Genomic DNA, 15,478 nt, shown 5'->3' on the forward strand with positions numbered 1-15,478 from the left:
TGGGCATCTCCTGTATATAATTATATATATATATAATTATATATACACACTGTATATACATAAACATACACACACACAGCTGGTATAGTCTGGGCATCTCCTGTATATAATTATATATGTACAGCCGGTATAACCTGGGCATCTCCTGTATATAATAATACATGTACAGCTGGTGTACCCTGGGCATCTCTTGTATATAATTATATATGTACAGCCGGTATAACCTGGGCATCTCCTGTATATAATTATATATATACAGCTGGTATAACCTGGGCATCTCCTGTATATAATTATATATATATATATATATATATATATATATATATATATATATATATATATATATATATATATATATATATACATATACATATATATATATATATACACATACATACATACATACATACACACACATACACACACACATACACATATATATATATACAGCTGGTATAGCCTGGGCATCTCCTGTATATAATAATACATGTACAGCTGGTATAACCTGGGCATCTCATGTATATAATTATATACAGTATGTACAGCCGCTATAACCTCGGCATCTCCTGTATATAATAATACATATACAGTATATAGAGTGCTGTACAAATTAATTGGGACAAAGCATTTTTTTAAGTAAAATTGTAAGTTGGTTACCAGTCAGCAGTTAAAACTGGTTTGAATCTGACTTGTAACCAACTTACAATTTTACTTAAAAAGATGCTTTGTCCCAATTAATTTGCACAGCACTGTATATATACATACATACACACACACACACACACACATGTACAGCTGGTATAACCTGGGCATCTTCTGTAAATAATTATATATGTACAGCTGGTATAACCTGGGCATCTCCTGTATATAATTATATATGTACAGCAGGTATAACCTGGGCATCTCCTGTATATAATTATATATGTACAGCTGGTATAACCTGGGCATCTCCTGTATATAATTATATATGTACAGCTGGTATAACCTGGGCATCTTCTGTAAATAATTATATATGTAGAGCAGATATAACCTGGGCATCTCCTGTATATAATTATATATGTACAGCTGGTATAACCTGGGCATCTCCTGTATATAATTATATATGTACAGCTGGTATAACCTGGGCATCTTCTGTAAATAATTATATATGTACAGCTGGTATAACCTGGGCATCTCCTGTAAATAATTATATATGTACAGCTGGAATAACCGGGGCATCTACTGTATATAATTATATAAGTACAGTTGGTATACCTTGGGCTTCTCCAGTATATATATGTACAGCTGATATAACCTGGTAATCGCCTTTATAAATTTATACACACTCCTTAGCATTGAAATTCCATCACCAGTGAGGGCAGCAGAACCTTCCTTAGACGACCATTAACCTCAGTGCTAGCAGGAGAGATTGCAAGTACCGGGATTTCTGCATGAGGCCCAGGCTCCAGACTGAATACATTGAGATGTTTTAATAAATTTGTTTACACTTTTCCATCATTTGCAGATCAGTAATATTTCCATCATTCCACGACTTTTCACACTTGGTATTGCAATGTTAACATTGAGGAGTGCGTTTACGTCTTCATCTGTGGTACAAGGTCTACATCTTCTTGTGGTAAACATGTGCTTAAGCTGTTGGTGATGTTAGCACACCTGGGAGGGCCACGTGTATATGATCCCCCCCACCCCACCTCCACCCTGAGGACATCAGGATTAAATTGCATTGCACTAAGAAGCCTTTGAATTAAGATGATCCTGAAACAGATCGGTCAGGATGGGGTGCACTAGTGGGGGCGGGGAAGGGGGGAATGAAATAAGACTTCCATGCCTCTGGGAGTTCAAGAAGAGGTTTTCCTGTGTGGGAAGGTTTATTCATTAACTAATTGAAAGGTAATTAAGCCTTCAAAAGGAAAGCATTGGTTTCTTTACCAGCTACGTGAATGACGCCCACTACCCCCAACTCTTACCCATCCTCCTCAGTAAAGCTGATTGCCTGGGAATGGAGATGAATGGGCAGTAATAAAAGCACTGCATACTTATACTATTAGAATTAGAAAAATATGGCAGCTTCATTTTCAAAAAACCATCACACTTACCTACAGGTTGTGTATGGTACTGCAGCTCAGCTCTGAACCATATGAAGACGAGCTGCAATAGCATGCATGGGTACTGGATAGATTTTTTTTTTAATATTGCATAATCACCTCTAACGTATCAGCCACAGTTACAGTGCCCTAAGGGTATGTGCACACAATCAGTAAATGCTGCGGATTGGATGCTGCATACTTGTGCAGCATCTAACCCACAGCTGTCAGATGTTACAGCATAGTGTAATCAGACAGTTGCAAAACTTTTAGCAATTTGCTGATTGCAAAGGACAGGACTCTGCAGAATAGAAGTTCAGCCGCTGCTTCCTGCCAGGATGAACACAGGCAGATGATGACAAACAGAAGCCAAACCTGAGTGTAGGACAGCCAGAGACATGTCACATGGAGATTGAGGCTATGTGCACACGTCTGGAATTCCCTCGGATTTTATGCGCTTTTGCCACGTTTTTTTGCTGCGAAAACGTGGCGAAAACACTCCAAAAACGCATAAAATAAGCAAGCCATTGAATTCAATGGCATTCCGCACATGCTGTGCTAATGCTGCATATTTTTCCGTGGCGGAATCGCATCGCAGAAAAATACACAGCATGCTCATTCTTTTTGCGGAATCGCGGGAATTCCGCACACATAGCAATTGCATTGATCAGCTTACTTTCCGCATGTGGCTATGCCCACCATGTGCAAAGTAAGCGGAAAATGTGCGGATGGCACCCAGGGTCTGGAGGAGAGGAAACTCTCCTCCAGGCTCTGGGTACCATATCCCTGTTAAAAAAAAAAGAATTAAAATAAAAAATTGTGATATTCTCACCTTCCGGCGTCCCAAGGCCTCAGCGATGCTCCCGCCAACTCCCGTTCCCAGCGATGCCTTGCGACAATGACCTTTGATGACTTAGAGGTCTCGCGATACCGCTACGGTATCGCAAGACCTCTACGTCATCAAAGGTCATTGTCGCAAGGCATCGCTGGGAACGGGAGTTGGCGGGAGCATTGTTGAGGCCTGGGGACGCTGCTTGGGACGCCGGAAAGTGATTTTAAACTTTATATCTTTTTACTACTGATGCTGCATAGGCAGCATCATAGTAAAAAGTTGGTCACACTTGTCAAACACTATGTTTGACGAGTGTGACCAACCTGTCAGTCAATCAGACCTGTAGCATCGCTTGGAAAACGTTAGTATTCTGCAAGCTAATTACGCTTGCAAAACGCTAGTTTTTCAAGGGAAATACGCGGGAATTACGCATGTGGAATTCTAGCGTATTTCCCGCGTCATGGAGTTGCGGAATTCCCGAGGAAATTTCCACGGGAATTCCGGACCATGTGCATATAGCCTTAGTCTATGGAGCTGACCTTTCTAAAGGACATGTCCAAATACACACAGGGCATGAGCAAGTGACAGTGTGCGGAGGCCTGGCTTCCATTTGTGTGCTCTCATGCGGCAGATGGATCCAGTTTCTGCCATTGAATTATTCATTTGGTGAGTGATCAAATTTTGCAGTAATAGCAGTCGATTTCATGGATGCGATTAGCGATTGTGCAGCAGTCATTGCTCTAATGGTCTCTACTATTTGGACATTCTAGGATTTCAGTCCAGGTTATTATGTTGTAACCATGGTGGAACTACAAGTCACAGCTTAACTCCTATACCACTTTCAGCAGACAGGTTTGCAAGCTCCGCTGACATGCCACGTGTACTGCCAGGCGATCACATTGGTGCAGGGTCTGTTTGGCAATTGTTGACCCAGAAGACTGTGCTTTACTACACAGAGGGCTACAAAACTCATATCCTGCAGTGCTCTATGTGTCTGACAGATGGACATGTACGCCTCAATGGTGGAAACATCAGGAAATCATCCCAATATAAACCACAGAAGAAAGGCTCAGCTGTAGTCTGCACAGAGCCTTACAGGTGCATTTATACCTGCTACACAGGGACGTGGACTGACAGATGATCAGATGCACATGCACACACGCGGTGTCATGCATGGCCTGTCTAGACGGCCGAGAAGAATTCTGCACACACAGAACGTTTGTCCTATCTGTACAAAATATCATCATTATTGGCAGCACATGTCCTGTTTACACAGCATGATGTGCTGCCGAGAACGATTATTTTGATGCCAGCATGACCGCCCAATCATGTCAGCATGTCTACAATAGCCAATTAAACGTGAATGAGTGTTCCTTCCCAACCCGATTACAAGCACATCTAAATGGGCTTTTACCGAGTGTCACGATCCAGCCTGAGACTATACAGCCTGCAAGGTTTACAGAGCTGTCTTATGTCCTGGGCTCTACACAGCTAAAACACTTACCTGAACCAAGGGCGAGCACATTACAGCTCCCTGTTATCAGACATTTCTGGCCAGGGACAAGTGAACTGGAGTGTATTTTACTGACTACAATGGGGCACGTCAGGATGTTCTCATGGATCCCAAACATTTTAATAGATACAACTGTGCAGAACATGTTTTCAATGGTGAAAGGTGTGAAAACTGCTGCCGAACACCTATGTCTTCTACAGACCTCATTGTCCCTATCTAGACTCACTCGTTTTCCTAGAGTCCCCACCCATCTAACACTCCATTCGAGAGTCCCCCTTTAAGTCTTTCTCTTCCTACTTCTACTCCAAAGACTGTCTTCCTCCTCCAGACTCCTCCATCCCCCTCTTCCAGACCTTGTCCTCCACCTCTAGACTCCTTCATACCCTTTCCTCTAAACTCCCATAGAGCCCTCCCGTCTGCTACCTACAGAACCCTGTCCTCCTCTATCTTCCCCCTCATTCAAACCCTTCTGTCTCCCTCCTCCAGAGCCCTCACGTGTCCCTCCTGCATAGCCCTCACGTCTCCCTCCTCCAGAGCCCTCACGTCTCCCTCCTCCAGAGCCCTCACGTCTCCCTGCTCCAGAACTCACGCGTCTCCCTTTTCCAGAGCTCTCAGTGTCCAGAGCCCTCAGTCTAACTCTTTCTTCCTCCTCCAGAGGCCCTGCTTCTCCCTCCTCCATTGTCCTCCTTCTTCCTACTCCGGAGCTTCCCATGTTCCTCCCCTAGAGCCCCATTTTCCCTACTCAGAGCTTCCAATCACCCCGTCTGTATTCCTCCTCCAGAACCCCCCTCCAGAGACCCCTTCTTTATCTCCCCCAAAACACCCTATCTTGCGCCTCCAGAATTCCCTCCCCAGTCTCTCTCCTCCAGGGTTCCCCCCCATCTCACTACTTTAGACAACTTCTGAAAATCCATAAAGTTGCATTGAATTTACATCAGCAGATATTTAATGATATTATTACATCTTGGGTTACTGTTTCTTCTAAATATTCTCTAAAATGTACTTGTAAGGGTAAATTTGCCATCTGTGACCAACTTCTATGACCGTCTGAACCAAAAGCATTATGACAAACTAAGGTAATGTAAATAGGAATGTCAGATCTGCCTAGCTGTGCAGCAATACACACATCATTGGTAACTGGGAAGATCTGCCATTCACACTAAAGCTGGGGAGATTGTGGGAGTTATAATGAAGGCCTACAGTTAGGTCCATATATATTTGGACAGAGACAACATTTTTCTAATTTTGGTTCTAGACATTACCACAATGAATTTTAAACAAAACAATTCAGATACAGTTGAAGTTCAGACCTTCAGCTTTCATTTGAGGGTATCCACATTAAAATTGCCGGCACCTTGAAAAAGAGGCGAAACGCGCGTCGGTGGCGGCGCTGCTTGTGGTCCTTGGCAGAGTTCAATATGGGTAAGCACTATGGCTTGGGATAGTGATTTTTTCAGGATGCGCACCTGTTAGGATCTCTCTTACCTTTATATCCCTCAAGTATGGCCAATATTTGTTACAGGCACTAAGCACTTTATTTTGTCAATTCTTAGGACTAACAAGCAGCAGATACTTATCTGATCCTTTATATATCTTTTGTCATTTATGTAACTGTCAGTACTACATGTTTAATAAACTTTGCTTATTTTTATGATATTGGACTTGCACTCCCTTTTTTTCTCTCTGTCCAAATATATATGGACCTAACTGTATATGGCTGTCCATCCAGACACCATCCAGGTGAGAAGTCTCCCATCTGTGACTTCTAATCTTTTGCAAAACTACAACTCCCAGTATGGCTGGGCATCCTGCAGAGCCACAGATTGAGGACTACAATTCTTGGTAGCAAAATGGACAAATTTAGGATAGGAACCGAGGTACAGGAATTATTCTCTAGGGAAGAAGATTGAGGGATTGAATATAGGACAAAGTTTAAAGACCCCCTGATTCTGGCTGCGTTCCTCCATTCCTGACCTTACCGCCCGGTTACATTTCTGAAGATGCTGAGATCTTGGCAGGGAAGAAAAAGACAGATTGTGGGAAGGAGCCAGGGCTACAGGACTGTGCCGCCAGGGTCAGCCTGCACAAATGTCACCTTCGAGCAACTGCGGGGCCAGGGCGAAGCCCTGTATTCAGATGGGACAGGAATAAATGGGGAATTTCAGTTGAGGCCAAAATGAACAGTAACTGAGGGCAAAAGGATCTGCGTTTTACAATGCAATCACTGCATTTCCCAGTCACATCAACAGACCCTGGCATCATATCCTAGGGCAGTCACACAGCTCATAGGATTAGATCTATGCAGAGGGCCTTTTAACTTCGGTATTAGGGAGCAGCAACATCGAGAGTATGTATCGGACTCAACCCCTGATAACATTCTGCTCAGATAGGTTAGACCTGACACTGTCCCATGAAATATCTAGCAGGCTGCCTTCTGCCTCTGTAACACATGCATATGAGAGCTAAAAAAAATAGTAGTAAGTAACAGCTAAAAGAACATGCATACAATCAAAATCTGAGATCAAGAGGACTGGACATACTCTGGGATTGTCAGATGGGATGGAAAAATTCACGTGCAAATCATCTGACATTCCAGATTACACTGCATTTCTGTGCTCCAAATAAATACCAGATTATCAGCTGAACCAGTTGGAGAACAACAACTCCCAGCATGCTTATACTCATAAACAAAGCCAGGTTCAGGGTGTGTGATATAGTAGCTGTAGATTGCTGCAGTTCCTCCTCTGGGTGTAGTGATCAGAGACTTCATACTCACAGGGGTTTGAAAAGCTTTTCACCAACTACAGGTGATACCTGTTCTCGGCATTACTGGGGGCTCAGCAGTCGGCCCTCCAGTAATTTGGTGAATGGGGTTCTGCAAAGCTTCCATCTGAATAAAGCATATATAGTGGAGCTCGGTACTCAGTAGTCCCATAGAGATGAGAGGAGGTTCAGGTTCATGCAATTTCTGGGGGTCTCAGCAGTCAGACCCTCAGTGATCACAGAATCAATGGTTTCATACTTGGGAAAACACCTTTAAGACTGAATTCTAAGTGTGTGGGGGCCTCTCAATGCTCCAGAGAAAGTTGAGGTCAGAGGAAAATAAGATAAGGCATGTTAAAATCCAACATGCCTGATCCTTATGTTCCCAGGAGCGATAAGCATGTATGTGTATGATGGTCAGGAAACTGTTTGGTGAGCAACAGATATCGAAGTATATGGCCAGTTGCAATCATGATCTCCCAGATTGTCAAGGCTATGACAATATGCAGAGAAATTCAAGGTGCTCGGAGCTACCATAACAGCAGATCTCCCTTATATTCAATGCATCCTTAGTGTCAGAAGTGCGGCTTGTCCTCTTTTCACCTCCTATAGAATGAGGTTATTCTGCACTATTAGCCCCTCTTAGTACCATGCATGGCCTTTTACAAATTGCACTTTATTTGCAGTTATTGGTACCTAGGACTTGAAGGTAAGAAAACCATGAAAACCTCCCTATAAGTACACAATGAATCAGACAAAAGCTGTGATCATTTTCCTATACGATCTCCTTCACCGTCTCCTCTCACTTTTATCTTGGCTTTCTAGTGCGCGGGACAATAGAGCTACAAACCAGAAAAACTAGTTCTACAAAATACATTTCGTGTCAGTTCACCAGCTCGATGCCTTCCAGAGAGTGCAGATCCCCATGAAAGGTAAAAAAAAAAAAAATGGATACGTTTTAACCCCTAGTGTGCAAGCAAAAAACGTGCATCATCAAGACGTGAATCCAGTCTGAACTAGTAAAGGGAGGTTTTTTTGTTTACGATCTCTGCTTGCTTATAGTGAATGACTTAATTATTTCCAGCCAAATTCTTAAACTCAGATCAGATAATTTACCACCATATAGGAATAATGCAATATACACGAGTGGCATGGTGGTACAGTGCAGAGAGGCATATGGATAGGCCAACACAAAAAAAAAGTAAAAAAAGAGGTTTTGGGTTGATACAGAAGAAGCACCATGTGGCAGTATGTTGAAATGGACACGGATGAAGCACAATAGCTCTATGCTGAAAGGTTTTACCGGTTTTCTTATTTTATTGTGTCTTAGCCAAAAAGAGCATTTAAATATCCACAGATGCACAGAGTATTTCAGGAGAAGAAGTGTGGACGGTGACTTGTCCGCTTGGCTATGATTAGCTTGGTGAAGACAGGGGGAAGGCAGCACAGAGTATTTCTGGATAGTAAATATTAACTTAGTAGGAGGGGGTGACTTGTCCACTCACTTATGATTAGTTTAGTGAAAGTGTGTCAGAAGGATAGGATCATGATAGGAAGGACAGCATAGACGATTTCAGCGCACAACTTACTATGCCTAGATTTTTGCTATGTAATCTGAAGACAGCAGGTGATAGTGGCTGAAGCACAGAAATCAGGGTTGTGTCACTTGTCATTGTGTATGCTGTTTACCATCTATGAAGGATTTATCACTAGGAGATTAAAGGGGTTGTCCACTACTTGGACAACTCCTTCTTGATGTAAATATTGGGCCCCAATAAAATAAAAAATCCTATACTCATCTCCCGTACCGGCGCTGTTCCAGTGGTGTCAGCACTCGCAGTTACGGGGCTAGTGTGTGCTTGTTGTCACGTGACCCCAGTGCCCAATCAGCAATGGTGTCACTGTACCAGTCTTCAGACAAAGAGAACACGAGGAGGAAGTCTGGGCTTCAACCAATCTCTCACTTCCTATTCATATTCAATTCGACAGGAGGTGGAGACAATGACTCCATTGCTGACTGGGCACCAGGCTCATGTGTCATAACAGCCACAAGGGAGTCCCAAGGAGAGCAAGTCCCGACACCACAGGAACAGTGCCAGCATGGGAGGCGAGTATACGTTTTTTTATTTTATCAGAGCCAAGCATTGGGGTATGAGAAGGAGTTTTCCAAGTAGTGGACAACTTTTTTAACATCGGGGACTACACTAGTCCAGCAACGCCCCCTCCTGTGATAGGCAACTCACTGTCTATGGACTTGATACATACAGACCCTGGCGGGGCAGCTGTGATGGTGGCGGGGGCACCTGTGGTGTGGAAAAGGTCAGCTGTGGTGTGGGCGGGGTCAGCTGTGGTGTGGGTGGGGTCAAATTTCTCAGCTCTGTTCTTTCTAAATCTAAAGGGCCTGTCCTGCGGATTTCTTCCATTTTTCCTGCGGTTTTCTTGCGGTTTTCCACTGCGGATTCCACCCTGCGGATTTGGAGACAGGGGAGGTGGAAAACCGCACAAAAGTAGTAACATGCTGCGGATTTTGTACCGCAGGAAAACCACGCGGAAAAATCTGCAGCGTCTGCACAGCGTTTTTTTTTTTAAATTGATTTTAAGGCTACTGTACATCACAATGCGGATATGCAATGTTTCTGCGCAGAAAAATCCGCTGCGGATCCGCTATATATCCGCATGGTGTGCACACAGCCTAAAAGCTCCGACCGTGTCAGAACGTCTGCACCCAGTAATCTAAATGATACATTGTTGGATTCAGCATCTCTTTGCGAACAGTGCGATGAAGTAGCAAAATTATGCTGACTGATACCATTTAAGTGACTAATACCAGGGAATAATTTACTATTCTCAGATATTTTTTTTATCATGCAAAAGGGGAAGATTGCGCCTGTGTTGTGCTATTTTTCATTGCCACTACAGGGAGGAATATGGCCACAGAGCAAAAAAAAAGCCATTATACAAACTGAGCAGGTCACACATGTAATCTGTGTACAAACACCCACACAAGGTGCCATTGTTCCCTAAGCAGACTGACTGCTATGTGAACCGCAGCAGACACCTCTTAACCCTTAAGGCGCCAAAAGATAGTCCCTAAAATCCAACCATTGGCGGAAGCTTTAGCACAAGTGATTATTCCCAACGTTAACGTCCATCATGTTCATAGTTGTATAAATTCCCAAATCACCACTGATCTTACACTAACGAGATGGATACTGACTGATGCAATAGTTGAGGAGAGTGCTATATAGGGGTTTGCACCTTTGATGTCGGCCAGGAGAGGGCAGTATTCTTACCTGCGCTTCTCTTCACATACTACAGTAGATTACAAGTAAACAATAAGACTTTGTAGCCTCTTTGGTCACCAAACTGCATTGTAAAAACATCTCAGTCCATACTGTATGGAATTAAGAAAGGGATCTATGTATATATACACTCACTGGCCACTTTATTAGGTACACCTGTCCAACTGTGTGTTAAGACTTAATTTCTAATCAGCCAATCACATGGCGGCAACTCAGTGCATTTAGGCATGTAGACATGGTCAAGACAATCTCCTGCAGTTCAAACCGAGCATCAGTATGGGGAAGAAAGGTGATTTGAGTGCCTTTGAACGTGGCATGATTGTTGGTGCCAGAAGGGCTGGTCTGAGTATTTCAGAAACTGCTGATCTACTGGGATTTTCACGCACAACCATCTCTAGGGTTTACAGAGAATGGTCCGAAAAAGAAAAAAAATCCAGTGAGCGGCAGTTCTGTGGCCGGAAATGCCTTGTTGATGCCAGAGGTCAGAGGAGAATGGGCAGACTGGTTCGAGCTGATAGAAAGGCAACAGTGACTCAAATTGCCACCCGTTACAACCAAGGTAGGCAGAAGAGCATCTCTGAACGCACAGTGCGTCGAACTTTGAGGCAGATGGGCTACAGCAGCAGAAGACCACACTGGGTACCACTCCTCTCAGCTAAGAACAGGAAACTGAGGCTACAATTTGCACAAGCTCATCGAAATTGGACAGTAGAAGATTGGAAAAACGTTGCCTGGTCTGATGAGTCTCGATTTCTGCTGCGACATTCGGATGGTAGGGTCAGAATTTGGCGTAAAAAACATGAAAGCATGGATCCATCCATCCTTGTATCAACGGTTCAGGCTGGTGGTGTCATGGTGTGGGGAATTTTTTCTTGGCACTCTTTGGGCCCCTTGGTACCAATTGAGCATCGTTGCAACGCCACAGCCTACCTGAGTATTGTTGCTGACCATGTCCATCCCTTTATGACCACAATGTACCCAACATCTGATGGCTACTTTCAGCAGGATAATGCGCCATGTCATAAAGCTCGAATCATCTCAGATTGGTTTCTTGAACATGACAATGAGTTCACTGTACTCAAATGGCCTCCTCAGTCACCAGATCTCAATCCAATAGAGCATCTTTGGGATGTGGTGGAACGGGAGATTCGCATCAGGGATGTGCAGCCGACAAATCTGCGCCAACTGTGTGATGCCATCATGTCAATATGGTCCAAAATCTCTGAGGAATGCTTCCAGCACCTTGTTGAATCTCTGCCACGAAGAATTGAGGCAGTTCTGAAGGCAAAAGGGGGTCCAACCCGTTACTAGCATGGTGTACCTAATAAAGTGGCCAGTGAGTGTATATCAGTATCACTGTCATGTTATATGTAAATCAACACTGTAGCCCCCCCAAACATAGCATACACTATGTTCACTGTTCTGCCCTCTATGTTTTACTTACCACAGCCTTGGAAAACTCCTTTAATACTCTTCACTTTAACATATGTAATAATAATGGCCTTTAAGGTTTTATACACTCACTTGCTGCTAACGAGGCATTGGTACTTGCTTTCCACCTGCCAGGTATCAGCAGATCTCATGCACGATGGACAGGTATCGTACGCAACATGCATTAAAAAGTTAGTCTCGCGTTCTTAAATAGCTAACATTTCAGAGTGCTTGTAAAAACAAACCACTTTGCAATTCACCTCAGAAGGATTTTTAATTCCATTGTGCCCAGGTTTCCAGTCACCCTTCAATCCCAGAGTTTCCTATGGGCGCGACCACACTGCAGCCTTCAGATCCAGAACATCGCGGTCACATAATATTACATCAGTATGTGGTGGAGGGCCGACAGCGAGGGGCACATTTCTACACAACGCACAGAGTCACTGCTTTAGGCTGGTTTCACATTAGCGTTTTTTAGCGCAGCGCATCGTGCGCGTCCATGCGCATGCGCCCCTATGTTTAACATGGCGGGCGCATGGTCTAGCGTTTGCACGCGCACGCGTATGTTTTCGTGCTGTAAGGTAGCGCTGTCATTCAAGGTTGGGGACACTCGCTTGGCAGCCAAATAATCAGGTCCGGCAAGGGTTTTTCATAAAACAATATGTAATGTCACGTGTGACTGGATATACCGCCTCCAGCAGGGCAAATTTCTATAACACCTGTGACCCTGGATACACCGCCTCCAGCAGGGCGAATTTAAACAAAGTTAAGTTAAACACCAGGGAAACCGTTACAATGGAGGGCCCTGCAATAGGGAACGGGGACATGGAGACCTCCTGCACTCCCCTGAGTCAGTGTCCCTACACTCCTGACGATCCCTAGGCAGGTTCCGCACTTGGCGACGAGCTGGATACCTCAAATCCCTAGCTCGCCCTGCACCTATCCCTTTCTAGTGAATTGGACGGTGCAGAAACTAATCCCACCACTGCACTAATACACACACAAGGAAAGTAACAAACAGGGAAAAACACCACTTAGCTTTGCTCTGTTACTATTGCTCCCAGCAACAGAGTACGACACCAAAGTTCAGCTTCACCCCTGAAGCTCGACACCTGAATTCAGCTTCCGCCTGAAGCTATTACACCAGAGCTCCCCTGAGCTGCCAGGAACTCCTCTCTGTAGTTCCTTCCTTCACCAGACTTGGTTGAAAATGAGCAATATCACCAACAGTGAGTGAGACCACCTGCTACTCCTTTATAGGTAGCAGCCAGGGAATCACACCTACTTCATTATCACGTGCAATAACACTAGTGGCCACCGGAGGCAACTAAACTAAAGTAACCAGAGTGCAATGACCCTAACGGCCACCGGGGGCAAAACTAGAACTAAAACAACCACAGTGTAATGACCCTAATGGCCACTGGGGGCAAAACTAACTTTAAGCAAACAGCTTAAAGGGAAAAAAAAAAGGTTACTTGTGCAAAATCTGTCATAATCCAACCTGGATCATGACACAATAACAATCCATGCGGTTTATTCAGGCATCATAAACCCACAGCAGCAACATAACGTTCATATAAACAGCATAGCATCCATGACAGAGCTTCCCTCTGTTAGCCTGTACTCACACAGGTTATGCAATGTCCATTGCACAGGCTTTCTAGCCTCATAGTTCTCTCAGCCCGTCAGGGTTACCTCATGGCTGCTTCAGCTCACTGCAGACGTTCATTCCCTCTCCCTGGAAACTGTCAGACGCTTGCAGCCATTACTCACAGCATTCACGTGCTGTCAGGCAGGAAAACCAGCACCTCAGCAGTATCACTGCTGATCAACACACACAGAAGTCTCCATCCCATGGCCACCCACCTTGAGATACATAACGGTCATTCAGTATTCTGCCACTCATCCTCTCTCCTGGGACATCCACACAGCGCCCCCTAGCGGACACAGTGGTCACTACACCACAGTGCGCATGCGGTTTTTTGTAGTGTGCGCTTAGGCGCGCCCGACGCAACCTGTTTCATTTTTGGGTGCATCAAACGGCGTCAAAAAACGCATGCGCAAGGTAGCGCATGGAATGCGCAAAAATAACACATTGCAGTCTATGGGAACGCAGGCGTGCGCATGGACATGCGCACGACTGCGTTTGAAATCGCATACGTTTTAAACGTTAACATGGCTACAAACTGGTTAAAACACATGCACCTAAAAAACGCAAACGCATGCAAAACGCATGATGTGCTTTTTTGCATGCGTTTCTATTGCGCACGAAGCGCAGCGCTAAAAAACGCTAATGTGAAACTAGCCTTATCCTGGTCTCTGCCTATCCTGCCACAGCACAGAGGACTGCACAAGATTATACCCTACCTGACAGCGACTGAAGACATCAGCGAGGGAAACACTGACATTGAAATGCTTCAGCACTTCGATTGCCTGTTCTTTAGCTTTTTCTGTAGAGTTCACAGAAAAACATTTTCCTTCTCCAATTTGTGAACGAAGCTGTGAGAGAAGAGATGGGGAACGTGACGGGATTGTACAAAGAAAGCAAAGCATCATGAAACATATTTGGTGGTCTTGTACGGTGGTTTCTGGGCTTTGGGAGAAGGTGAAGCGTCTGATAGCACACATGTATGGTGGACCGGTTGTTCAGGAACCTTCTACCCTTTTACTGGGAACCAGGCCTTCCCGGCTTCCAAAAAGCTTTCAGAAGCTAGTAAACTACTTATGTATGGTCACTAAAATCCACATTGCGGCAAAGTGGAAGTCGCCCTCACTGTCAATATCTATGGTGAAAGAGAAGATGAACGACATTATGTTATATGAAAGAATAGAAGCAACTAGAACTGACACGTGGGATTTTTTCTTCAGGGTTTGGCATCCCTGGAAGGAGCTTCACTCAGATATTCGACTGCATCAGGCACTGAGGCTCTCTTCGTAGCCAATTGAGAACTGGTCACGGCCTGGGATGGGATTCATATATGATCCTACAATAGTGGGCTGCATAAATGCTTTAAACGCCCTGGATTGGTTATTGATGATACCATTATAGATTATTGGATATCATATAATTAAATCCTATGTGCCTTTCCCTACCCCTGTCTTTGTCCTGTCTTCCCTTATATTATTTGAAGTTTATTGAATGTATGTTAATTTGTTAGTTTACACTCCCTTGCATGGGAGCTCATAACTTGGACTTGGTTTAATAAGTTTCTAAATAAAAATTTATTGAAATTAAAGAAAGCAAAGCATCACAGGCCTGGAGAATAGCGAGTGCAGCTCTGGGGTATAATACAGGCTGTAACTCAGGATCAGTACAGGATAAGTAATGTATGTACACAGTAACTGCACCAGCAGAATAGTGAGTGTAGCTCTGGGGTATGAAATCAGTAATGTATGTACACAGTGAGTGTACAAGCAGAATAGTGAGGCAGAATAGTGAGTGCAGCTCTGTTCAGCTGCTGCTCATTGTGGTGACTGTGGGTGCGGTCGACAATGATCCTGCTGTGTGCTCCTGAGTTCTGAGATCCAACACCCCTCCACCCGGGGACCTGCT

At 44.3% G+C, this 15,478-nt stretch overlaps 1 protein-coding gene across 17 annotated transcripts in view; it reads right to left on the minus strand.

Moving 5' to 3' along the window:
* Positions 1–15,478, minus strand: part of EXD3 (exonuclease 3'-5' domain containing 3) — a 503,600-nt gene that overhangs the window by 223,579 nt on the left and 264,543 nt on the right. For 16 of the 17 annotated variants that reach the window (XM_073556078.1, XM_073556077.1, XM_073556075.1 and 13 more), the window contains one exon: positions 14,293–14,424. The exons of the other annotated variant lie outside the window; for it this stretch is intronic. In XM_073556078.1, the coding sequence (XP_073412179.1) occupies positions 14,293–14,424 (132 nt within the window). The remainder of the gene's footprint in view (positions 1–14,292; positions 14,425–15,478) is intronic. 17 annotated transcript variants of the gene reach the window in all.

This window comes from Dendrobates tinctorius, unplaced genomic scaffold, assembly GCF_039654945.1.
Source record: "Dendrobates tinctorius isolate UK_male_01 unplaced genomic scaffold, ASM3965494v1 ptg000231l, whole genome shotgun sequence".
Taxonomy (NCBI): domain Eukaryota; kingdom Metazoa; phylum Chordata; class Amphibia; order Anura; family Dendrobatidae; genus Dendrobates; species Dendrobates tinctorius.